The sequence below is a fragment of the Euprymna scolopes genome, chromosome 16 (assembly GCF_053919585.1).
Source record: "Euprymna scolopes isolate OS-2025 chromosome 16, ASM5391958v1, whole genome shotgun sequence".
NCBI lineage: Eukaryota > Metazoa > Mollusca > Cephalopoda > Sepiida > Sepiolidae > Euprymna > Euprymna scolopes.
The window spans coordinates 50,933,246-50,960,600 of NC_136497.1; the positions used below are offsets into that span (position 1 = coordinate 50,933,246).

General features: G+C 33.3%; 1 protein-coding gene across 1 annotated transcript in view; it reads left to right on the forward strand.

Annotated features, from left to right (window-relative positions):
- LOC145295945 (exostosin-like 3) overlaps nt 1-27,355 on the forward strand; it is a 59,310-nt gene that overhangs the window by 20,820 nt on the left and 11,135 nt on the right. The window contains exons 2-3 of the mRNA XM_080141833.1: nt 20,839-20,940; nt 23,239-23,393. Coding sequence (XP_079997959.1) covers nt 20,839-20,940; nt 23,239-23,393 — 257 coding nt within the window. The remainder of the gene's footprint in view (nt 1-20,838; nt 20,941-23,238; nt 23,394-27,355) is intronic.

Genomic DNA, 27,355 nt, shown 5'->3' on the forward strand with positions numbered 1-27,355 from the left:
GATAACGTAATATCTCATTTTCTTATGTTGCTGCATTCTTCTCTCTTTCTTATGCACACAAATTGATTAGAGAATTCTGGTTGCGAAGTGTGTGTGTGTGTGTGTGTAGGGGGGGAGGGTTTTATTTTATTTTTATTTTATTTTTATTTTTTTGTCAGTTTCCACTCAGTTTTGACTTTAACAACAAAAAAAACTGATTAAAAATACATCTTTTCAGAAATAAATCACATGGGAAAATAAAATGCTAATAGATACAAAAAAAAGAAGTTCTTAAAAAATAAAAAGTTAGACATTTTTTTAATATACTTTTGTTCAAAAAAAAAAAAAGAACGAAGACATTGACATTGAAGTGTAATGGGCTACTGTGATAGGGGTCAAATTTGGCTGGGGTACTGAATGAGAAATTAAACAAGATGTTTGTTCATATTACATTTAAATTTATCCACATTGGTATTGGGGTCAGAGAAAAGGAAGCTATTGAGTAGAAAGTCTTTCATCATCTATGAACCTCTAAAGTGAAGCTAGTTAGTATATGATATTTATTTAATAATTTATCATTGTTTTAATACTAATTAAAGATTTATTAAAGAGTAAATTTAAATTGCTTTTAATACAGTTTAAATTAATCTCTCCAGTTGTCATGCAGATGAAGAAAATTATAGAAACACTGCATAGACTGATACTCTAGCTAGTTTTGTACATATTCAAATCTGTTTATGAAAAGCAAAAAAAAAATAGGTTGTAACTTTCAAAAAATATTATGGCAGTTTACATGACCTTGTGATATTATCAAATGGAGACAGAAACAGTGTCCCCACTTTTCTTTTTCTTTTTTTTCTCCCTTTTACAATTTTTTTTTTTTTTTTATTTTTTTTTTTATTCCCTGTCTAAAATGTAAATGGAACTGCCATTCTGCTTTTCTCACAGATTGGCAATTTGAAGAATCTTCTGTGAAACATCTTTCCTTTTCCATTTCTTTGCTGCTGCTACTGCCTCTGATTGCAGACTTGTTGGCACCACTATACCATGTGTAATTCCAAAAAAAACCTTAACAGTTTAGAGTGCTTTGTACTTACAGACAATTCATGGCAGAGATTTGAGAGTTTGTGTTACAGTACCAACATTTTTAGCTTGGAATTGTTTCAGTTAATCAAATGTTTTTTGCTTTATTTAATTTGGATTTTTGCAATTTGAATTTCATATTGTAATTTTTTAAAACTTCAAATAATAATTAAATCTGAACACTTTTATGTGTCTGGTTGTTGAACATCGTCATCCAATGAAATTGATGATTAGAAATATTCATCATCCAATGAAATTGATGGTTAGAAATATTCATCATCCAATGAAATTGATGGTCAGAAATATTCATCATCCAATGAAATTGATGGTTAGAAATATTCATCATCCAATGAAATTGATGGTTAGAAATATTCATCATCCAATGAAATTGATGGTTAGAAATATTCATCATCCAATGAAATTGATGGTTAGAAATATTCATCATCCAATGAAATTGATGGTTAGAAATATTCATCATCCAATGAAATTGATGGTTAGAAATATTCATCATCCAATGAAATTGATGGTTAGAAATATTCATCATCCAATGAAATTGATGGTTAGAAATATTCATCATCCAATGAAATTGATGGTTAGAAATATTCATCATCCAATGAAATTGATGGTTAGAAATATTCATCATCCAATGAAATTGATGGTTAGAAATATTCATCATCCAATGAAATTGATGGTTAGAAATATTCATCATCCAATGAAATTGATGGTTAGAAATATTCATCATCCAATGAAATTGATTGCCTGTAACAAGTTAATTTTTCAGTGTGATCATATTAACAGGCAAATGTGAATTATCACTGTTCATTTGTCTAAACCAAGGAAAACCTGAATTTTTTTATGCACATCTCTCATAGCAAAGACTTGGGTTTTTTTTTTTGTTTATTTATTTTTTGAAGAAAGTATTTTCCTAAATTTTTCTTTCTATTTGGATGGTTTCATACTTCAATTTTTTAACAAAATGAAATCTGTGTTCACTTTTTTGCACCGACAGATCTAGTTGTTAAAAAAAATATATAATCTTTTAAGACTTGTCATGGAGAGAGCCAATCCTCCTTTGTTTTCTATCTCTAATTGAGCAAAGAAAAAAAGGGGGATTATGCTTCTATAACAGAAACTTTATTTACAATATTCACCCTGAACTCCACTGCAACGTAGTGTAGATTGTGGCACACTGCATCACTAAGATGAAACTATAGATGTTTTCCTGATGAACATGTGGAAGCTTTCTGTGTTATTCGATGGTATGAGGAATCAAGGCCTTAAAGCAGCCTTTGCTCATAGATTGCCTGACCATGTCCGACAACCCTTACCTCTTCTTAAATATTCAAAAATAAGCATTCCCCATCTTCTGGCTTTAATGAGAGCTATATGGAAAGATGACCCACCTAGACCCACATTATGACAGCTGTGGGACCCGTGTAAACCAAGGAAAGCCAAACAAATTAAGTAACCACTTACCTAATTCCTTGTTTTATTCAGCATAACCGACAGCTTGGAACCTCCAACCATAGAAATGTGATGCACGTTGCTACCGATATGGAGAACTAGGCCATGCTTTTCTGTATTGTCTGAGAAAAGAGTTAGGAGACGACAACTATATACCAGCTTTTCTCCCGAACAAGATATAAACTCTGTGCTACCAACTTTAAAAGTAGTTTTAAGCAGGAAAGAGAGGCATCATTTTAGTTAATTATGAGCGCTCGTGCACCATAGTGAGCAAAAAAGGTGTGCCAGATGTGGTGAAAGCAGAGCATCGAGGTGGTTCTTATTAGCGGGAGAATGCAGACATGTTGAATTGGGCCCACCAGCCTCTGACTGAAGGATGAATGTGCAGTTGTAATTGAAGTCCTGGCAACAGTGGGAGGACCCGCTTAAGTTAAACCTCTTGGTGAGGGGTAGACACAATAAAAGCTCTACACAGAGTATCCATCTTAAGGTGTGGTTCAATTTCCTGATGTGGCGGAAGACAAGATGCTTGGTAAGCTGCAAAACAGTGTCACAGAGCATTCAATGCTGGCAAAAACAGTCAGGAGATTATTCAACGAAGTAGTAAAACAGTGGATCAAGAAAGGCTTGTTTGCTCCTTGCGATGAACAAAAACTTAAACACCCATTGATGACTGTCATTCATTCAGGATAAATCAAAAGTGCACCCTGTCATGAACTACAGGAAACTCAACCACTATGTGGATGCAAACACTGATGTTTATGCCAACAAACTGAGGGAATAGACGTCAAAAATCAAATGTAATACTGCTGGATCTCCAATCTGCTTATCTCCAAGTACATATCAGTGAGCCACTTTGGTCGTAACAGACTAATATACTACTGAATTAGGTTGGGATTTTGTCTAAACATAGTTCCACAAATAACTAGGTTCATTGTAAGTGCAGTCTTACCATAAGATGACCAAATCAAGATGACAACTTCAGTGCCTGTAAACGATGTGAATGAGTGTTGCATCCACAATTAGTGTTACTGAACATGGGTCACACTTTGAAACGCCAGCAAGTCTCTGGAATTACCAAAGGATGTGGCCTGGATGTTTAGTTTGACTGTCTGGAGAGTAGAGGATACTCTGCTTTTGAAAGGCAGGAACAAGTTGCTGAATATCCTGGATACTATTACCAAAAAAAAAACGATGTTCTCTCTCTGTGAAAGTGCATACAGTATTTCCCAATGTGTGGCTGTCAGAAAGTAGTGACTAGCATTATTAAGCGATAGTCAAGTGCAATGATAGAAAGATGAGATGATCAAACTGAAGATGACCTATTAAGATATGCGAATGGAGACTGTTAAAAGTGAGTTGGATCGATCCATGCAAAATAAATAGCGCATTAATGATGAGGAGCTTGACATGATGGTTGATACAAGTTCCATAGACATAGATGTCCTGCTCAAATCACTGAAGATGGATGCTGAATGTAACTAAAAGCGGAGACATGACACGTCAACCTTGTGGAGTTGGATGTTATTATAAATGAAGTGAATCTTGCCTCTAAATACTTAGTTGTGCCTTGAAAATATATATATATATGTGTGTGTGTGTGTGTAGGATTTACTCTCAAACTGAAATTGCCATACAATGTCATTTTTATTTTTTGGAAAATATTCTATGCAAGAATGGAAGATACATTCCCGAAGTTTATCATTCCTTATTCAAATAAGATAAGTCATTAAGTGTTTATATATTTTTTTTTCAATCTCATTACTAATAATACAAATGTTTATAATATTTAACTTTATTAAATTCTGAAAAACTTTTTTCACCGGAGGTTTCCTTGAATATAGCGATTTGATAACAATAGCACTGTACCAAACATTTTTGTCTGAAAAACAATTTCAGTGCGAGTTTTCTGTATACCAGTGAAGTGAGAAAGCGTTTTTTTTTTTTTTTTTTTTTTTTTTTTCAGTAAAACCACCTATGTTTAGTTTTATACTAGCAGGCTGCCCGAGTGCAAGATCCGCTTAAATATAATTTTAATTCATGCAGATTACGTATTTATTATTATAGAGACAATTCTCTAGCGATTATTATATTGAACCTAAGTGGTGAAATCAAAACTAAAAACTATATATATATATATATATATATATATATGGCTTTGGTGCCATCAGCTAGAATTGAAACCAAAACCTACAACTCTCCAGCCTCAATCCTTTGCCTTTGAGTCATGCCCATATGCACGTGCGCGCACACACACACACATATTATATTATATTCACCTATATATATATTCACCTGTCATCCCGTTTTTTAAAAGATGGATTCGACCGACCACTCAAGACAAGATGCAAGAAAGCAAGCAAGGTTCACGGTTTTATAATTATATAGACATGACAGACATATAATCATGTGATACTATGTTCCCACCTCCAAAACAAAAACCTTATCTGAGATATTTGTCTATTGAGATGTGTTTCACTTGTTTCATCAGTTCATTTCCTCAGTTGCTAACGCTCTATCGGCTCTCACCTGAGTCCAATTTGTACGATCTCTTAGGGTGGTGGTAAGGGGAGGGGGCTTCAAATTGCTAACCATCGACAGTTGTTCCAAACTGAAAATTGTCCTAAAACTACTAACTTAAATTTATTAACTCAAAATCGCAGATCCTATGTATAGATTTGCTTAAGCAAGCAAAAATGACTTGCCCTCTTGGCCACTCCTAGTCGAACACCTATCTTATTTCTAGCCACCTTAGTGCCCCTTGGTTAATCATTTCTAACCATTACATTTCTTGATATAACTTTTTAACCTGTTCCGGGGGGTGGGGGCTCCATAATATCACAATCGTATCTGTTAGAATAGATTTTAGATTTGAATTAGCATTTTTATTGGCCTGAAACGCTTTTATTTGAAATATTTTCATTTCTCTAAAGTTTTTTTGTGTTTGAAATACAATTTTCATTGGTCAGTAACGCTTGTGTTTGAAGTATAACACAGATTGAATGGACGAGTCATAAGTATATACTTTTTTCTTTTGTTAATTCTAACTTTTTAAAACAGTGTAAAGTTTTTCCCCCCTTTCACTAATGCATAACACATGGCAGCTGCTCCTGCTAACTCTTGTTTATTTTTCAAATTGAATTACAGTGTGAATTCGAATGTTTTCCGTTTAAATATACATTTTGTTTTAATTTAAACTAAAAAAAAAAATACATATACGATACATTCTGATAATAATCTGTGAAAAGAAGAAGAAAAAAAATTTGTTTGAATAAATATTTTATTAGGAAATAATTGGCTGATTTAGTTCCATAAGAATTAAGTAAAATAATGGATGAATAAACGAAATAAAAAAAAAAAAATAAAAAAATCAGAAAATTCCCGGAATGTAATACAATTTATGTTTGTATTCCTTTTTTAACAAGGGATTATTGTTAAACAACAGTTTGTCTGCAAAAGTATTCTAGCCATTTTATAATGTTTGGAGAATGAGTTTCTCACATTGGTTTTTGGAGCATTGTTGTGTTTTGTAATGGGAGAATTCATTTTGGGGATGAACCGAATTTTCAGTGAAAAAGTTTGCAGGCTTTATAATAAATTGTGAGAATACGAGAAACGTGTTATACGGTAAACAGAATGTGTTCAGAAGGCATATATTCACAAAAGAGATATTTTATATATGTCTAAAATAGAAGTTTCAGTAACAGGAAAAACAGAATGTTCATGAATATTTTAGAGTTCTTATACAAACAAGGGAGCTTCATTAGCAGATACATTGAAGAAGTCTGGATTAATTAAGAGCCTTGCTTTACAGGGGTCAGGAAAATCGTAATCAAAACATCTCTGCTCATTTATATATAAATTATAATTCACTGATAGTTTTTATAAGTCAATGTTCATTTGATTTTGTATTAGGAAAGAAGCTTAGTGATAAAGATGGGAAATATTTCAATGAATAAAGTTTATACAGCTTAGCAAACGATAATAAGTCGATGAGTTGTATGTGTCTGTGTGTTTCCTAATGCGTGTGCGTGTGAGTGGAGAGATGTTAGAGAGATTAGCATCCAATAGATGGGTGCCCAGCGACATCGATCCGTAGCCTCAACTCATTGAAGAAAAAATTTGACTTTTTAAAGAATTTAGGTGGCTCCCAGAAAACCACTTCAAATAAATTCAGAAAGTTTGCTGATATGGTTCAAAATATAATTTGTTTTCATTCAAGATAGTGTATGCACAGACAATGTGTGTACAAACAAGTTTATGCATTTTGATTTTGGATGACAATGTGTAAACATCGGCCACTACAAATGCTCCTAAATTTTTTTTTTTTTTTTTTTTTTTTTTTTTTCTTAAACTTTTTCTTCTAGAAGATGGGACATCCAACCAGATGTCTGACATTTACCCCTATTTTAGTGAGTCCAACCAAGAGATCTTTTCAGGATTCTAGCCGTCCCTTTCAGTGTTATGTGTCTTATGAAAGTGAACCTTGCTTTGCATGTATAAAAATACCTCCTCCTTCTCATTTTTCTTACAACAATCAACAAGGATTCTTTTATTTCTTTCCCTTTTCATTTGCCCCCTTTCATTTTGTTCCCCCCCTTCATTTCGTCCTCACCATTCATTTGTTTCGTTTTTTCTTTCATTCTTTTTTCTCTCTCATTCTTTCACTTTTTTTCATGTTTCTCTTTCTTTTAGGAAGGAGTTGGGGTGGGACTAAGGACAAAACTAGTGCAGAATCGGAAATTTACTTTTCATTCTTGCTGATAGTTGTTAAAAAATATATAATGCTGAAACTAGTTCAGTCAGTCAACTGATGATAAATTCTTCCTTTTCTCCATTACTTTCTTTTTTATATATTGAACCAGTTTTCAAAGAGAGACAAAGGATGGGCTGTCATCAAAAAGGTAACCCGACTGAGGATGTGTAGCAATAGAGAGAAAAGTTGTAAAAGAAAAACGTTACACATTTTTTTTAACTCTTATTTTGTTTTGCCTACTTCTGGGCAACGCTGGGTATCCCTGCTAGTCATCAATATCTACTTCTTTCCATTTGTGTCTGTTTGCTATTAAATTTTTCCTATTCCCACCATTATATTATTTTGCTTGAATACATTCACACAACAAACTGAATAAAATCTTTAAAAAAAAAAAAAAAAAAAAAAAAAACGACTATTACAAAATAAAAATAAAAAAATTCTCTGACATTTGCAATTTATTTTCCAAGATTCTTGACTGTAAATGTATTTGGCAGACTTCTTTAGTGTCGTCTCTACATATTCACGGGCAAGATTTATATATTCTGTGGTCATTTTTCTAAAGATGTTTTTGTAGTATTATGGATACCGGTTGATCCACCACAAATTATCCAGACAGTGGTTTCTCACATAGACAGTTGTCATCGTGTTATGTAGATGACATGCAAGAGTGATTCTTTTTCTTTTCTCTCTCATTGTAGACATTTTCATCTTTTTAATAACAACTATCATATCTGTTTTCAATAAATAACAGAAAATCAGTTGGGATTTAACAATCTTTTGAGATTTTATTTTCTTTATAGTATACATGTATTTATACACATAATTCCCCCCCCCCCATTATGGGAGCAGCTATTAAAAAAAAAAAACTACAACTGCTCTCTCTCTGCCAATTCAGTATAAAGAGAAAGATCTGATCTGCTCATTTGCCACATCACAATAGTGACTTCCTGTCTGTGACGTAACTGCCTGGACACAGGTCCAATTTTTTTTTTTTTTTTTTTTTTTATGGAATTTGCATTTAGATTTGTGCACTGATAGAGAGTAGGGAGTTTGTTGGCAGTAGTTGTAGCATGACGATTGCTTTTTTTTTTTTTGTGTGAAAGTTTGGCAGGAGGGGGATTGACTGAAGCTCAGATGAGCACTTGCAGTGAAAATAATGGTAAAGCAAAGATAGGTTCGCAACATCTCTTCTGTGAGAAAGAGGTTGCAGGGTGGAAAAAAGGACCTCACCCACCAGCCAATTTTTAACTCTGTCAAGGCAGGATAGAGTACTTAGGGCAGCTCCTCTCCAGATGTGGCAACAGTACTACATTTTAGGGCACATTTGGCTAGCATATTACTAGCTACCACTACAATCAACTGTTAATTAAGGTGACTTATTAAGATTGTATTACTTGATTATGTAGCCAAGACCACTCAACTACTTCAATAAATATATCCCTATCCAGTACATATCAGGAGAATAGAAAGTTAAACCCTTGGTGTATGTTCAGCAGTCTCACAACACTCGCTTCCCTTTATTTTGCCTTTTAGTTCTCATATTCCATGAGCAATGTTTGTGATAAGCTTCACAAAAACTTTATTGATTAATCTTATTTATGTTTGTGATAAATAGTAGTTTATAATTGTTTTTATTATCATGAAATATTTTCTGATTAAAGTTATTTTCAATGGATTTTATTACAATTAAAAGTGAAGATTAAATCTTTTTTTTAATTGAGCTGGCATTCAGAAAAAAGTAATTTATAATACTCAACGTAGATGGAAACTTTATTTATTTTATATATGCGGAACCGTTTAAGGCAGATGAGTGTGCTGGATATTTGAGAATGTCTTTTTAAGCTGTTGACATTTGTATTATGAGTTGAGAGAAAACAGTGTCACCCAATGTCATTTGTTTGCAAGGAAATCTGAGGAAGGTATCTTTAGTGCAATCTAATTGTAACAGAAACATTCATCTGTCTCTTCTCATTTTAACACGTCCCATGCCGTTTTTGTTCTCACACACTCTCTCTCTCTCATTCTCATACCCCCCCCCCCATCAAGTCTTTATAAGGGTTAATGGCAAATTTGTCATGTTCATTTTCAGGTATGTTTAGTTCTAAATATTCACCAGACCAAACTGTGGTTTGTTGTTGCAGGATAAACCAAAATGTGAACTGTTGCTGTATGGCAGATGGTGATATAAACGAGCAATACCTAGTCATGAATCTAAATCTTGAATCTAGCAGCTCTGATTGACAGGTCATTCCTCCTTAGGAATTTTCAATAATAAGGTCCCAAAAGTAGCACACTATTTTCCTTCTACAGAGTTTTCCCAGTAATTTTGAGTGGATAGACTAGGAAGTATCCATAATCTCCACACTCAGATGCTCGGCTGTAAACGGAGCATATTTTTGATTGTGTGTGTGTATATATATATATATAATATATATATTTTCAGTTTGTCTTTACATAAGCAGTAATTTGTGGCTACACAGTCATGAGCATGTTTTGGTCTTCTAGTGTTTAGCAACTAGAGACCTCTTCAGGCAACAATGCTTATATTAAAAAGCGGAATTCTCAATCAATAGATATTTTTGTCGTACAATGAGGGATTAAAAGACATATCACTACCTGTGAGAGTCCTTCCCTGACCATCTTTTATTTCACCCCACAAAGTCAGTTGAGGAAAGCTGCCCAAGGGAACACATAGGTTGAAGTAGATAAAGAGGTAAAAAAAAAAAAAGTCGGTGAACACTAAGATAAAGAAAAGAAATAAAATGTCTTTATTTGCTGAAAACAATGCAAACATATCAACTCTGCCTATCACAAATTTGGATCTTGTCTGTCACGACTAAGAACGAACAAATTTCAGTACTCTTGCATAATTTGACCCAGATCCTCGTGATTTCTCGTCAAGCCCGGCAATCATTGGCGTCCGCCGAGCGTTGTTCAAATGTTTGAAACGCTAATCCGACTTTAGTTTGTAACTGTAAGCAGACGACAATTGAATTGGAAGAAAGTAATTACTGAAAAAAAAAAATGACAGCCATGGGAATAAATCTGTGCATACTTGAAAAACACATGGAAACGCCGATGCAGACAATTTCCTTTTGTCAGGAAAAGAAATTGCTTTCTCAAAGAATGAGATGCAACAAATGTAATCATAAATGTTTACTAAAATAAAGAAATTGTGTAAAGGATGGCTTCTCCTGGCGGTGTACCAGTGGTCAGTGTAGACAGTGGGTGTCATTGTGCACAGGATCGTTTTTTGCACGTTCCAATTTGGATATTGCAACAATAGTGAAAATAATCTATTCATGGGCCTTCGAAATGGCGACACTAAAAAATATTAAGAGAGAATGCGATGTTATATCCGAACACACGTATATGGATTGGAAGAACTTTCTGAGGGAAATTTGTCAGGCGTATTTCCTGAGGAATCCCCGGCAGATAGGAGGTTCAGGGACATACTGTAGAAATTGATGAATCCTTATTCAACCGAAGAAAACATAACGTTGGGAGAATCCTAGGAGGGTTTTTTGGTCACCGTGCCAAATCGAAATGCCGAAACCCTCCTTCCAATAATAAAAAAATATATTCTGCCGGGTACAACAGTGGTTTCCAACTAAAAAAAAAAAAAAAAAAAATCAATATTTTTGATATGAAAAAAAAAATAATACTAATAATTAAACAAAAAATTGTACTTACACCTAACAATTATACGGGTGAAACAACCTTTTTTTTTTTTCTTTTTTTTTTTTTTTTTTTTTTTTTTTTTCAGATAAAAAAAACAAAAAAACTTGTTGCTGATAAATATTATGCAAAAAAAAAAAAAATGAAACAAAAAATTGTACTCACACACCGGTAATCAACCTTTTTTTGCAGATAAATTAAAAAAAACAAAAACTTCTTGTTGATAATTATAAAAAAAAAATACTACAATAAATTAAATAAACATATTTGTTTCTTTAAAGGTAGGTTTCTTGTTATTATTTGAAAATTTTAAGGGTTTTTTTTTCCCCCATTTTGTTTTGCTTTTTTTCCTTAGCCTGGATCTGTTACGCCGCTTAGTTGTCACCGATGATTGCCGGTCTCGCCCGATCCGGGCTTGACGGGAAATCGCGAGGATTCGGGTCAAATTATGCAAGAGTACTCAAATTTCTCAATACTTGTTCACATGGAAAGAAAAACATCTTTTTACTCGAACTTGCACATCACTTCTGATTGAACCGTATTGTGGATTACAAATCAACATCATGATAGTCGAATCCTTTCTTTTGCACACGGTTTTTAGAGATTGAATGAAACTGTTTTCTTTTCTCTGCTTGTTTCGATCTAATAAGCTAGATACCTTCCCCATTTTGTATCTCACTTTAATTTTTTGGTTCCGTATAATATTTCCTAATGATTTTCTATCAATAAATATCTATATTTAAATTATACCTTCATGGTTTTACCTTGCCTCTCGCACGCTTGATCTGTTTCCTCTTTCTATACATATTATGCCTTAAACTGTAGAGTCCCATTGTGTGTTCTGTTATTAACATTAAAACCCAGGGACCTACAAGCTAATCCTGGATTAAAAAAAGTTTGTTTTTTTCATTATCATTGTCACATACAAGCTACCATAGCTCCCAACAAAGGCTGGGCCTGACAATATATATATTATGATGGTATTATTGTTGTTTCCTCAATGTGAATTTAGTGAAACTCCAAGATTGAGAGAAAAAGAGGGGCCACTTTCGGGTTTTTAGTAATAAATAGGTGAATTCATATTGTGGAGAAGATGGGTAATTAACCATAACCCAAAATCTACACCACAGGTATGGATAAGCATCTCAAGATAAAGTCATAAAGGGGAATAATAAAAAAAAAAAAAAAAAAAAAAAAAAAAAGAAATTTAGTGCAAAGATATTTGCCTCACAGACTTTAAGCATCTGATTGATACCACTTCTCCATAACTTCTTTTCTACACTATCTATTTTGTTCTTTTTCTTTATTTTGATTTGTTCAAGTGGAAAAAATTTGGTATGTAAAAAAAACTATTTAAAATCTGGTTTCACGTGTGTGTGTATACATATATAAAAATATATTAGGTTGGTGCAAAAACAATATCGTTTTTTCACATGTTACTTTTCTGGATGATTTCTGAATTAATTCATTGATATATATATATAGCCATGTTATATATCATTTTGAAGCGTGTTTTTTGCTCTATCGAATCATGTTATTTGTTACCGTTCTCATTCTCTTCATTCATTTTTTTTGCTGGTTTTTCAACAGCATGGACAAAATTCAAATCCACACGATTTTCTTGTTCCAGTTCAAACTAGGCTGAAAAGCTGCTGCGACAGCTTGTGATATAAATGATGTGTTTGGCCCAGGAACCACTAACAAGCGTGTGGCACAATGGTAGTTCAAGAAATTTTGCAATGGTGATGAGCCTCGAAGATGAAGACGGTTGCAACTGCGGTTGATAACGAACATTTGAAAGCCTTAATTGAAGCCGATCCTCGCAAAACCATACAAGAAGTTGCTGTTGAACTCTAGATCGACCACTCAAGTCGTTTGCCATTTAAAGAAAATTGGGAAGTCAAAAAAGTTGGTAGATGGGTGCCGCATGAATTGAACGATAGTCCAAAAAAATCGTTTTGAGGTGTCTTCTGCACAACAAAAACGACCCATTTCTCAAGTGGATTGTAACGTGATGGGAAGTGGATCCTCTATGACAACCAGCGATGTTCAGCACAGAAGCTCCAACGTATGCGTCCGAGATTGGACAATATGAAGGGATCAATGCTTACCTGCATGTTGCTCAACTGACCCTGCAGAAGCTGAACAAATTGGGCTATGAGACTCTGCTTCGGCCGCCATATTCATCGAACCTCTCGCCCACCAATTATCACTTTTTCAAGCATCTCAACAACTTCCTATACGAAAAATGCTTTAAAAGCAGAGATGATGCTGAATCGGCCTTCGATGACTTCATCGCTTCCAGAACTCTGGATTTCTATGCTAATGGGATAAATAAACTTGTTTCTCGTTGGCAAAAATGTGTCGATTCTAATGGTTTTTATTTCGATTAATGAAGTTGGAAGGAGTTATGATCTTTTGAAGTTGAACGTCAAAAAACGACATTATTTTTGCACCGATATAATATATACTAGCAGGAAAACCCAATGTTGTTCAGGATTGAATGAGAATCAACAAATATTCCACCCTTCCATACTTTTATTGTCATTGAAATCGGTGAAATCAACCGTTTTTTAATCAAATCGATTGATTGCCTGCTCTGGTTAGGGACCGGTTCCCTAACATTGTACCAGGAGGAATCTTCACATGACTTAGTTCACAATACATTGTAGTCTACATTGCATTATAGAGAATCTACTGTTAATTTTATAAAATTATCTGTAAATAATGGCTTCACTGAAAGTTTAAAATTCGAAAGTCAAGTATCATAGTTCAATTGTGCTCGAAACAGAAACATTCATTTCAAATGCGTTGATTTTATACGCAGGGCCTTTCTCCTTGTGCAGTGATAAAACTTCTCAAATGTACTTGTGATGTTAGGTTGTATAAAAGTGTTAACTTTGGTCAAAATCAGACTCCATCCTTTACTCGTATTTTTTCGATTATCGATTTTCAATACTTATCAGACGCATTCCAATACAAAACCTATGTAAGAACATTCTCAAACACATTAAGCACCTTTGTGTGTAATTAAAAAAAAAACAAAAAAAAACGGACCAGCCATTTCAGATTCTATAGAAAATGAGCACACACACAGTTCCTTTTTATATAGATAGATGGATTGATGGAATTTTAAAATTGGAAATTATTAATGCTTTTAATCTTTAAATTGATTCCCTCGATCATTAATAGTTTTACAAAAAAAATTACATAAAGCAGTTAATTTACAATATAAAATACTCACAAATTATAGTGAATTGATATTTCGACTTAAAACTGGTAGAATTTAGAAATAAAATTACTTTTTAATGGTTTAACATTTGAATGAGGAGGGAAGGGGAATCTATTTTACTAATCTTAAACTTTTTTTTTAAAAAGCAATTGACCTCTTCAATTTCGGTACACATGGTCATACTGTGATTATTATTCGAGATGTTAAAAGAACATTCTAAAATAGTTCAAGGATAAATCTAATCATTAGCATCAAATTTCGCAAACTAGTTTTTCTTTTCTGTGTGTTGCATTATGGGATTGTTAAACATAGACTAATTACAAATTCAAGTGTTGCTTTAAAAAAAAAAGTTGTTTATTTTTCCACACTTTTCTACAAATTTTTATTTATAAGTGGAAGAATAAATCCATAACCTGATGGAGGTGGAATTATCTACCTTATTGCTTCAATTTATCAAGTTAAAAAATATATTAAACTAGCTGAAGACTCGTCCCAAGATGGGGAAAGCAATATGTATAACCTGTTGACAGTTCAAAATCGACTTTGAAATCTGATAGATGATCCCCTTTTCTCCTCTCTGAACCTCTTTCTCACAAAAGCCTGGCTCTATTCTATCGTTATTTTCATGGCAAGTGCTTGTCTGAGCTTCAATCTATGCCTCCCTCCCCGCCAAACTTTCACAAAAAGCACTCGTCTAGCTACAATCACTATCAACAATTTCACCTTCCATTCTCTATCTGTGCCTAAATCTAAATGCAAGTTTCACAAACAAAGCTTTTTTTTTTCTAAAACAGGCCACTTTGTGGAACTTAGTTCTGCTAGCCTGCTTTCCAGCTGATTACAACAAGGCTGTCTTCAAGTCAAATGTAAACAAATTCTTAAGCTGTCCTCTTAGTTAATTTCTATCCAATTTTTATCACGATACACTTATTAACCCTTATCCGCAAGTGGCTTTTAGGCCTTGATAAATGGTGACTTGATCATCATTTAATCCAGGGCAACGTTGGGTTTCCCTGCTAGTATTTGTATATATAAGCTTTTAGCCATTTTAAAAAAAATTTATAAACAAAGCCAACATTGTACAAGAGCAATAACTCTTTCCACATTGGTAAAATAAGATAGAAGCAGAAATTAGTTTGCAGATTCAAATAAACTGAGACTGATTAAATTACACTTGTTCCAAACAGATTTGTCACTTTCTCAAGAATATTTAAAAATGTACTTCCTAAATTTGAGGAATTTTTAGAAAATCTCACATGATTTTTTTGTCTCTTCTTTTTTCAGACTGCCAAAACTATTTTTTTTTTTTTTTTTGCATCAACTTTTAATCTGGTTAAAGAATTCTATCTGTCAAATTTTGTGACATAAAAAAAAATAATTTTTGAATTCTGTGATATAATCCTGAAAAAGAATTTTAAAGACAGAATTTATTAGGTTTTCTGACACTATATAAATGTTTTTTATTTTAAAATTTAAAATCTCACTTTTTAACGCAAAGTTATTCATAAGAGAAGTTTAATTTCAAACTCTTCAGCATATTAAGGGTACATAAATGATTTGACTAAGGATGACTTGAATATCTTTTAGAAACAGGAAACCTATGTAGCTTTTGTCTCATGATTGGTTGTTAGGCTGTTAGTAACTCGACATTGTGAATGTGATAAGATTTGAAAATTTTTATATCCTGTCAAATATTTTCTTAATTAATTATCCAATCTAATAAACCACAGGGATTTAAAATTATTAAAGAATAACATGACTACTCGGCATTGCCTGGGTGAAGAGAGTAACCAAACCCTAACAAAAATGTTTCAATCAAAATAGCGGCGTGTGTCCGTGCGAGCGCAAAAATAAAATAAAAATTAGCAACAGTAAGCAGGCAGGTAGGTAGGCTTGAACCTGTAACGCGAAAGAGGAAAAGGAGATGAAAAAAAAATAACACACTAGTTGTCTCAGCCACGGCGGCTTATGACCTCACAAGCCATTGAAATAATGTTTTATATATATACGTTGAGATTGGTGTATCAACTTTTAATCTGATGAAAGAATTCTGTCTGTCAAATCTTGTGACATAAAAAAGACATTTTTGGATTTTTTGATATAATCCTGAGAAAGAATTTTAAAGACTGAATTCATTAGGTTTTGCAAAAATGTCAACGTAAAAACTGACCCCTCCTTGCAAAAAGAAACGGCCCAGTTGACCAGGACAGAATTAATCTTTTTGGCCAATTTTTAGGTACTTTTCATCAGAGATTGATCTTTCTAACGATACAGATTTTTTTCACGGTCTGATGCGTGTGTCAAAAGATTTTGGCAGACACGCATTTTCCCTTTTACATTATAAATTATCTTTTTGAAAAAGTATAATTTTAACCATTGTGTCATTTGAGTTAAGAAATGAATAAATTATTTAAAATTTTAATCTGCATTATTCACACTAGCAAATATTTGCTACTTCTATATAATGTATATAATATGTTATGCTTGTTAATAAACAGTTGATTGCGACACTTTCTTGTTAACATATGCCTCCCCCTCCCCAAACAAGCAAAACAAAAAATATCTGGGAGGGTGGCATCATGATCACAGAACAAATACAATAACATTAGCCCCCTTCCTCTTGAATTTTGCATTTAAAGATAGAACGCTAGTCTGAAAAATAATATAGAAAACTTAATTAAACATCAAAATATAGTAACAATATAGTTTCGATTTCAGAAAGATATGAAAACCTACATGAGTAATAGATATCTCTGACAGTTTTCCTCATCTTGGTTCCTGTGATTTTTCACATTTTGATCAGCAGACTCTCTGCCTTGTTCTGGGGTTTTCGAACTGAACTCTTCATTTCATCCAGAGTGGCAGCAATCAAGATTAGAAAAAGTTTACTCACACTATATGTGAAATATTGTTCAATCGATTAAAAAATAAATTCTTTTTAAAAAATATCTGTCGATTTATTTCAAATCATCAAATCATTTTTAATTATTATAATTTAATTATTAAACAATTATTAATAAAATAATAAATTCTAAAACAAAATTCATTTTTAATTTCTTCAAAACTGCTCATCTTTACAATAGTCCCTATATTCAGATTTTAATTAAATTCGAACACATATCTAACAAAGGAAAATTTTTTCGAAATATTATACAATAATCTGACCATGCTGATGCAAGAATACAACGCAAGTATAAAATATAAAAAAATACATATTGTATTACTAAAGGTGAATCTGTATAGTTTATTCGACAGTTGCATTATTTATCCCTACACCTCTGCATTGTTTGTATTGTCTTCTATAAATTACTTTTATACACACTAAACAATGCTTCAAGCAAACTACATTAGCCTCTTTAACAACTATTGATTTTAAAACTATTTTTTTTTTAACATTTTTTTAGATTTATTTTTAATTCCTAAATGTCTGAATCTTTTGCGTGGAATGTGTATATTTTCTCTTATATTTGCCTTAAGAGGAAATGGCAAAAATCTAAATCTACTTTATGTAAAGTTTTTTTTTGTTTTTTTTTACTTATCAGATATGAGAAACACTTAAATATGTTTCCTGGCTGTAACAAGAAAACGAAATACAATGATTTAATTGTCATTTCTGCTTTTTGCCGAAACTTTCTTCACATGATAAAAATTTGAGTGTGTTAAAGTCATATTTGACATTTCAAAATTTCTTTCCCCCCCCCCCCTATATTGGAACCAGAAAGGAAATTGGTGCTTTTCAAATCTTTACCAGGAGTTGATGCTTTCAACTTGTCAAAAAAAAAAAAAAAATGAAAAAAAATATTTACTTTCGTAAATGGAATCTCTTTCCTGCTCTCCTCTTTTATTTTTCCTTTTTCTGATGCGTATTGTTTGCATCTGTTCCATAAATGAAATTGTCCTTCAACCAAAAACTACTTCTTATACATCTTCAGTCCTAACTGAGAAACGAGAATCTCATTCTTGAATCTGCCTCATTTTAGCTGATGATGCATGCGCTGTCATTTCGTTATATCTTTGTTGACGTTTGTCTTACAAGTTTTCTGTGTCCACAAGCACGTATACAAACCAATCTTCTATTCTGTTGTGTCTTATCCATTATCATTGTCATTGGACAACGCATAGTAAAATTGAAAAAAATGAGAAACCTGTATAGAGTAAAGTGTCATTCATTTATTTCAACCTTGAACTTTATAATTTGACTCATTAAGATGTTGCAAATTCATTTATTTCAACTTTGAACTTTATAATTTGATTCAAGATGTTGCAAATTCAGGTTTGTGTGTGAAATGAATTTACTCATCATCGGGTCAGGAGGTTCGAGTGTAACTAAAAAAAGTATCTACTTGGAAAAAGAAAACACCGTCAAAATAAAATCCCTCCTAGTAACCATTTGTTAAAATCACTTCTGAATGTTTGCCAGCAGATATTTCTTTCAGCAGGTTTTCTTTTATGTATATTGATGTCTTTCTCGTATTTACATTGTCTGTTGCTGTTTCATTTGATGATGGGTGAATGAAGTTAACTTCGAATCCCAAGGATTCATCATACAAAATTTTTATTTTTATTTTAAGATGAATCAAAAAGATTAGAGATGAAATGGTCGTTATGAAGACACATTTCTAAAAGAGAAACAACCAAAAAAAACAAAAAAACACAACTTGGCAGAATGTGAAGAAGCCATGTTGTTAAAAACATTAAGAATTGTTTACATTCTGAGCCACTTATAGCTATTACACGATCAATCTCGATTGAGCTCCAATCTCCAATCCCCTGCCCATGTAAAACATTCACAGCAAGAACTTATCTGGCTACACCCACATCAAAAAACTTTCCTTTCTCTCTCTGTATTAAAAACAAAATGTACTGTACTGAAGCGGCACTCACCATATGCGAATTAAACTGGCTTCCTCTGAAGGAGGACGTTTCATGAGTGAGAGTGTGAAAATTCACAAGTGGTCCGCAGTCACATGTATTATAATTTTTTTTTGGATGGCACTTTCATGCACAAAGTTTCTTTCCTAGAAGATCCTAATATGTAAAACAAGATACTACAAGTCTACTTCCCGACCAAGTACAGCATGGTTGGCTTCAAATTAAATGTAATTGTAAAGTCGTCAACTTGGAAAATCGTGTCCTAAGTAATCTTCTGCCAATTTCACCCACTGTTTCCACTTTTCCTGTAATTTTGATTAATAAAGTTTATCATGAAAGTTTAATAGCAATCATCATCCAATCAACAATCCTTTTAACCTTTTTCTTGAGTGGCCCCTGAGCATTGATAAGCAGGGATGAGTTTTTTTTGTTTGTTTTTTTAATCCTTTTAAGTTGTTTAAAAGGGGGTTTGAATCTGAACACTACGTTTTTTGACATGCAATCAAAAACATGATTTTAGTGTAAAGCAAATTTTTTTTTTCTAATCATTTTTTTTCTTTTTTAATTTTTCTGTTTGTTTTTTAATGGGTTTTTTAAAAAAAAAATTTTTAATCTGTTTTTTCTTTTCTTCGAATCTGTTTTTTCTTTTCTTCGAATCTGTTTTTTCTTTTCTTCGAATCTGTTTTTTCTTTTCTTCGAATCTGTTTTTCTTTTCTTCGAATCTGTTTTTCTTTTTTTTCTAATGTTTTTTTTGTTTTGTTCTAATTTGTTTTTTTGTTTTTTTTATTACCAAAAGTTGCTTTCATGAAGATTTAAACATTTCTGTAATTTTTTTTTTCTAACTTGGAGATTAAACACTGTCAATTTTTTTTTTTTTTTGTGGTCCTTACAAGCATTGGTTTACAAAATATACCATGGAATTACTGGTAGGTTGAGACATGAGTTTATGTGCAAGAAATGTAAAAGATGGATGAGAATTGAAATTGTTCAAAAGTTTTGTTACCTTGGTGATACAATTGGAACAAAGAGAGGAGCAGGTGTTTGCATGATTGAAAGAGTTGAGAGTGGATGGAATAAGTTTAGGGAACTTCTGTTGTTAATAACAGACCATTACCATTGTTGACCAAAAAAGGGTCTCTCAGGCATGTGTGTGCAGTGTGATGATATATGAAATTGAAACTTGTTAAAAGTTGAGGACATGCATTGCATGGAAACAAATAATGAGAATGATACAATAGATGTGTAATGTGAGTTTTCAAAACGTGCTTAATTTTGATGAATTAAGAGAAAGATTAAATCTGAACCATTTAAAGAGATGTGTACAGAAAAGTAGATTTTGATGACATCACTATGTTGAAAGAATGGTAAGAGTTTTTGGATAAATAGATGTAGAACAATTGAGATAGCAGGTTCAGTTTTCAGAAACAGGCCAAAGAAAACATGAGATGAAGTGATAAGAATGCATTTAAGAGAAACAAGGATAAATAAATACGTGGCCAAAGATAGGTTAGTTTGGAAGTGAATTTATAAAAGCCATCCAACACATGCCAATATACAGAAAGGTTGTTAAACTTCATATGATAATTTCAAGTTTTATTTTTATATTTTTTTATGTGAATGAGGAATAATTTATTTGATTTCCTAAAAGTTAGGAATTTCTTTTACCTTCAAATTATAGGAAAAAAAAAATGACCAAGAATTTTAAGGTCTATCTTTTGCGATCATCTTTTTGACATTATCTTTCTGATAAAACAACTTTTCCTTTCCTTGACAGGTTCTGGTTATGGGTTCCGCCCCATTAACAAAGGAGCTGGAGGTGCAGGCAAGGAATTCAGTGAAGGACTTGGTGGCAATGTACCTCGGGAACAATTCACAGGTGAGTCTAGACTTTTCCAAGTCTTTTTAGAATCGGTATTTCCAAAATGCTAACGAGTTTCCTTAATATTTCCAAACAACCTAGGTATAAATATGGACATGAATAGCAATTAATCTGAGAAATAAAACCTCTTTGTTTTCTCTTTTTAGTTTGAACCTTATTTCCCTTCACATGCTTTGAATTATCCTTTGCTTACATTTTAGCTGCTGCTCTCATTGACCTGGGAATTCTTATACCTGTTTTTTCGTTCACAACTTCCACCTAACACATCATTCAGTCCCAGGCCTAACTAATAAAACAATAACTTTTAGGTGGAATTCGACCTAATTCGGCAACATAATCTCTTTCTAGGGTGATACATTGCTTTCGATGCTTCCCTAACAATTCAATGTTTTTTTTATTTTTTTTTTTTTTCCTTTGCCCTCAAAATTACATCAGTTTCTGATATCATTTCTTTCTCTGGTGCATTCTTTTGAGGTTTGCAAACAGTTAGATTTTGCTAGGGACCAGATCTGGAGAACAGTAAGTGTGAAAGCAATTCAAATTACAATCCATGTAATTTTGCTGTTGTTGCGATTGACTCGTAATATTGTCAATTATGTGCTTATTGATGCTATTTTTTTTCTCAAGTTAGTTGATGAACAAAATACCTTGCACATCCCAAAATACTGAGGTTTACATCTTTGGTTTCTCTAGATGGCTTTCACCTGCTGCCATCCAAATGATTGGCGATTTGAATTCAGAGTAAAGTGGTGGATCCATCCGTTGATTCTAAATCTTTTTGTTGAGTTGATATAATTGCTCTGAATAGTCAAGCAAATTTTGATTAATTGTGAACAAACACAACACTACCCTTCACAACAACGTTCATGTTTGTTTTCTTTTGAATAACAGAAATGCAAATTCAAAGTATTAGCCCAAGCAAATTCAAAGTATTAGCCCAAGCAAATTCAAAGTATTAGCCCAAGCAAATTCAAAGTATTAGCCCAAGCAAATTCAAAGTATTAGCCCAAGCAAATTCAAAGTATTAGCCCAAGCAAATTCAAAGTATTAGCCCAAGCAAATTCAAAGTATTAGCCCAAGCAAATTCAAAGTATTAGCCCAAGCAAATTCAAAGTATTAGCCCAAGCAAATTCAAAGTATTAGCCCAAGCAAATTCAAAGTATTAGCCCAAGCAAATTCAAAGTATTAGCCCAAGCAAATTCAAAGTATTAGCCCAAGCAAATTCAAAGTATTAGCCCAAGCAAATTCAAAGTATTAGCCCAAGCAAATTCAAAGTATTAGCCCAAGCAAATTCAAAGTATTAGCCCAAGCAAATTCAAAGTATTAGCCCAAGCAAATTCAAAGTATTAGCCCAAGCAAATTCAAAGTATTAGCCCAAGCAAATTCAAAGTATTAGCCCAAGCAAATTCAAAGTATTAGCCCAAGCAAATTCAAAGTATTAGCCCAAGCAAATTCAAAGTATTAGCCCAAGCAAATTCAAAGTATTAGCCCAAGCAAATTCAAAGTATTAGCCCAAGCAAATTCAAAGTATTAGCCCAAGCAAATTCAAAGTATTAGCCCAAGCAAATTCAAAGTATTAGCCCAAGCAAATTCAAAGTATTAGCCCAAGCAAATTCAAAGTATTAGCCCAAGCAAATTCAAAGTATTAGCCCAAGCAAATTCAAAGTATTAGCCCAAGCAAATTCAAAGTATTAGCCCAAGCAAATTCAAAGTATTAGCCCAAGCAAATTCAAAGTATTAGCCCAAGCAAATTCAAAGTATTAGCCCAAGCAAATTCAAAGTATTAGCCCAAGCAAATTCAAAGTATTAGCCCAAGCAAATTAAAATAGAAGTTCAGCTGAACAAACTATTTGTTTTCAATTGTCAGACTCCAGAAAACCAAACTGATTTGAAGATTTGAAAAGGACTGACTGACCTACCCTGCTCATCTTCTGGAATATATCTGCTTTCAACCTGAAATCCTAGATGTCAGATCTTTTTCTCCGTCACCGTATCTCCTCTTAGTTTTTTAGGATTAGTGTTGGTGTTTTTAGACACACTCAGAATCTTATGGTTGCTTGATTTCAAATTTGATACAAATTTGTTAAATAGCTTTTAAGCCTAAACATGACAGGCAAAACTTCAAATCAATTACTTGATTTAACCGAAAAGACATTTAACAGATTTTCAATGTTTTTTTGGGGTTTTTTTTTTGTCAGATTTCTTGTCTTTTTTTATCTTGATAATTTGATATTTGTTGTCTGACTTTTCAGAATTGCATCTTTTTTTTATTTTTTATCTTTTAAAATATTCCAGTTGTAATGTTGACCTATGAACGGGAAGCTGTGTTGGTCAGTGCCTTGCAGCGATTAAAAGGTGTACCCCATCTCAATCGGGTGGTAGTCGTATGGAACAGCCCCAAACCACCTTCTGCCGATCTCCACTGGCCGGACATTAATGTTCCTATAAATGTAAGTAAAATCTCTTTTCTCTTCTTTAATTAGACATCTTCATATCAACGCCAGTTCCATTGCAAGATCTTTTTTTCTTACCATCCACCCTTTAATCAAAGTCGGTGTTGGACATTTTGCACAGACTCCAGACTTCAACTACCAATAGTACTGCTAAAATATCAATTTAGTATTCAGCAATATTTAAAAAAGGAGTAGGCAAGGAACGTTTTATTTGTGGTTGAATTTATAGAATACTAGCAGGCCGCCCGGCGTTGCCCAGTCATAAAATATGCATATTAAGTATATTTTAATTAATACAGAAACCGAGACATGTGCATGTGAGTATCATGTCTTTTTCTAAGTGGTTCACTGCTTGTAAATAAAAAAAAAAATACTCTAGCTAAGATCGAAACCAAAATCTAAAGATAGTGAGTCAAGTCAATTTATTAACTATTAGACCTGCTTGACATGATCTTTACAAAATGTTTTCAAACCTACTTATTCTTAGCATAAGGAAGCTGTCATGTTTCACTCCACGCATACACATTTGTGAAGCAGTTGACAAACAGATAAAAATCCGATGACTCCCAAGTATCAATTTTTCAATTTTGATCCCTAAGCAGCCTTTTTTTTTTCCGGATGAAAACCGATTAAAATGTTTTTCACATGTCTGAATACCCAATAGAGCAAATTTCAAGTCTGTAGATCAAACATTTGTTGAGTGTATAGGTTAAGAAGTGTCCTTACACACACACATTCTCACTTTTATAGATATATAGATCAAGTGATACACAGGCTCTGAATGAAGCTCTTGTCAAAAACAACTTTATTCCCAATTCATTTAATGGTTGGTTTGATAATTCGTGGGATTCGTGAAATTTTGTGGTTACAGTAACGAGTTTCTAACTTGTTACTTTTTATGCGTCTATATTTTAATACGCATAACTTGTTTTGGTGCTTCTTTGTTATTAGAGCAAAATTGAAAATATTGAATTTCAAGTAAAACCAACGATATCTACTTAATTATGTTGCAATAATGAACATATCCAAAAATGTTGAAAAAATGATAGATAGAAAATTAATTATTAATGAAAATAGTTTTCGAAGACAATTAGCGAAAATTGAGTTTTGCTAAAAAAAAAATAAATAAATAAATAAATAAATAAATAAACCAGAGAGTTTGAATTGTAGCAAGGGACGTGATTATTTTCTGGAAACTGAAAATCTTAGGCCAATTTAGTAAAACTCAATTTTTGCCAATTGTTTTTGAAAAACTTTAATAACAAAGAAGTACTCTACATTCCTCTACACATTAGTACTTATTGTTATGCTTGGCATCCAAAATCTGCCGTATGTACCGAAATATATGCTAGTGGGGAAAGTATTTTATTAAATCAAATTAAAAGTAATAAAAAATATATAAGTAGATAAAAAAAAAAAATTGGATGCTTGCTTATATTGAGATTACGTGAAAAATATGGCAATTCAAAATAAAATAACAAAACCTATGGATATACTTACTTGTTATTGAAAAATATTAGTGTACACCAGAAATTAAAAAAAAAAAAAAATTTTTTTTTGATTACATTTTCACCCCAAACAAGACACATTGCCACTTTGATGTAGGGGGCTACTATCAGGGACATAAGCTACAGGGGTACTATATGGGGAGTTGGGCAGCAAGATGTCGGTTCACGTTACACTTGAACTTCTGCATGTCAGTACAGTTGGGGAAGCAGGAACCCGGATGGGAATTCCAAAGTCTAGCGGTTCTGGGGAAGAAACTATTGGAGTAGAAGGCTCTCTTACATCTAGGGATCTCTACTGTGAAGGGGTGGGATTTAGCTGCTTGTCAGGGGTATTTACGTCAAGAGGGTATAAGTGCTTGCAGTTCGTCGGAGCATTCACCGTTAAAGTACTTGTAGAACAGGCAGAGGGATGCTACATTTCGTCGATGGAACAGAGGCTGAAGCTTAAATGACAGTTCAAGACCTATCAGGTTGGCAACTCTTTTTTGTACCTTGCCTAGGAGCGAGAGACTAGTAGCAGATGCACCATCCCAAATATGACAATACTCCATACATGGGTGAATGGTGGCTTTATAGAGGTACAGGATACTTTCGGGCATTAGTAGCTTTCTAGCATGGTAGAGAGCCTACCTTCTTCGCAGCGGTCCTGGCAATGCTCTCAATGTAATTGTTCCAACTCATGTTTCCTGTGAACGTTAGGCCGAGAAGTTTAAAAGATGTACTTTCAGATAAAAAGTCTTTGGACATTGTTATTGGTGGTAGAGATGGTTTCTTGTAGTTATTGAAGGAAACAAGTTTAGTCTTGGCAGCATTGAATGTGACCATCCATTTTTGTCCCCATTCCATTAGATTGGAGGTCATCCTCTGGTGTTTCTGCCATTTCTTTAGGTATGTGTTCATTTGTTTTCCTGTCGTGTCTGTTAGAGCGTGGTGTCTTCAGCATATAAACCCATCTCACAGACAATTTTGTCGGAGGTCATTTATGAATATTAGGAATAATAGAGATCCAAGGATAGACCCTTGAGGCACTCCCACAATTTTTTTTTTTTTTTACATAGGCATCACCACTTATCAAGGCAAGGAGGCCACTCGAGGGTAATGGTTAATATATATATATATATATTATATCATTTAGATGTACGACCGTCATGGACAACCTGGATTTTTGTCTTATCTAAGAAGGATTTAACTATGTTAAGTATTCTTCCAGTTATACCATATGATCTGATTTTCCTGAGAAGACCTTCATGCCATATCCTGTCAAAAGCCTAAGATATATCTAGAGCTACTGCTCTACCCTCCCCTGCTTTGTCCAGTGAATGGTATATACGTTCAGAGATTAGTTAGGATGTCTGTTGTGGAACGGGCTTACCTAAATCCATATTGTTGATCAGTCAGAAGTTTAACATCTGTAAAATGATGGACGAGAGCTTGGTTAATTATGGACTCAAATATTTTGAACAGTGGAAGGAGGCTAATGGGGCAATAATTTACTGGGTCAGTTCTTTCGCCAGAATTCTTGAAAACTGGTACCATAGAAGCAGTTTTCCAGCAGGCAGGAAAGCAAGATTCATTAAGGCATTTGTTGTAAAGTTTGGAGAGAACTGGAGCTACTTCAGTGGAGCACTTTTTTAATAGCACAGCCGGAATGAGATCAGGTCCACATGCTTTTGAAGTGTCAAGATTTTTTATGATAGCATGCACCTGAGAAGGGGTGATTTTCAGATCGTCTAGTGTGACGTCTGTCCACATCGAAAGTCAGGGAGGGGGTGGTTAGCAGGGTCCAATGTGGAGTTGGAGGCAAACTGACTTGCAAGCATTAGCCTTTTCAGTTGCTGAGCAAACAACCTCATGATTGTTGGATAGTGGGAGAATTGTTGATTGCCCATTATTTACTATACTGTTGTAGATTTTCCAGAAGTCACGGGTTCCTAATGTTCGATGCGTTTTTTGGTGATTTCGGTAAATTCTTTCTTAGCTGTCGCTATTTCTTTCTTACAGTTACTTTTAGCTTCTGTATACTTCTGTCTGTTTGAACTGGACTTATGTCGGTTAAATCTGTGGTACGCATGCTGCCTTTGCGCAATGGCAGCTGCACAAGTAGAAGTAAACCATTGGGGAGAGTGGGGCTTGCTATAAAATTTCCGCGTGGGAACATATGCTTCAATTGCTGTTTTGAACCTTTCAGTAGTCTCATTTGTGCACTGTTCAGCAGGAAATAAGTAGAATTTCAATAAAAAATACTATTTGTAGTTCACAAACTCCGAACATTCAAACCAAATTCGTTCATGATAGATTATCTCCCCTCTAATATGAAGATACTGCATGGTATTGTTTAGTTTGTTGACTCTGTATAGTAATCTTTTATTCATTAAAATTGTACGTAATTATTTTCTACAATTTTTGGTGTACACTAACTGCTAGATTTCACATATATTCCAATATATCTGC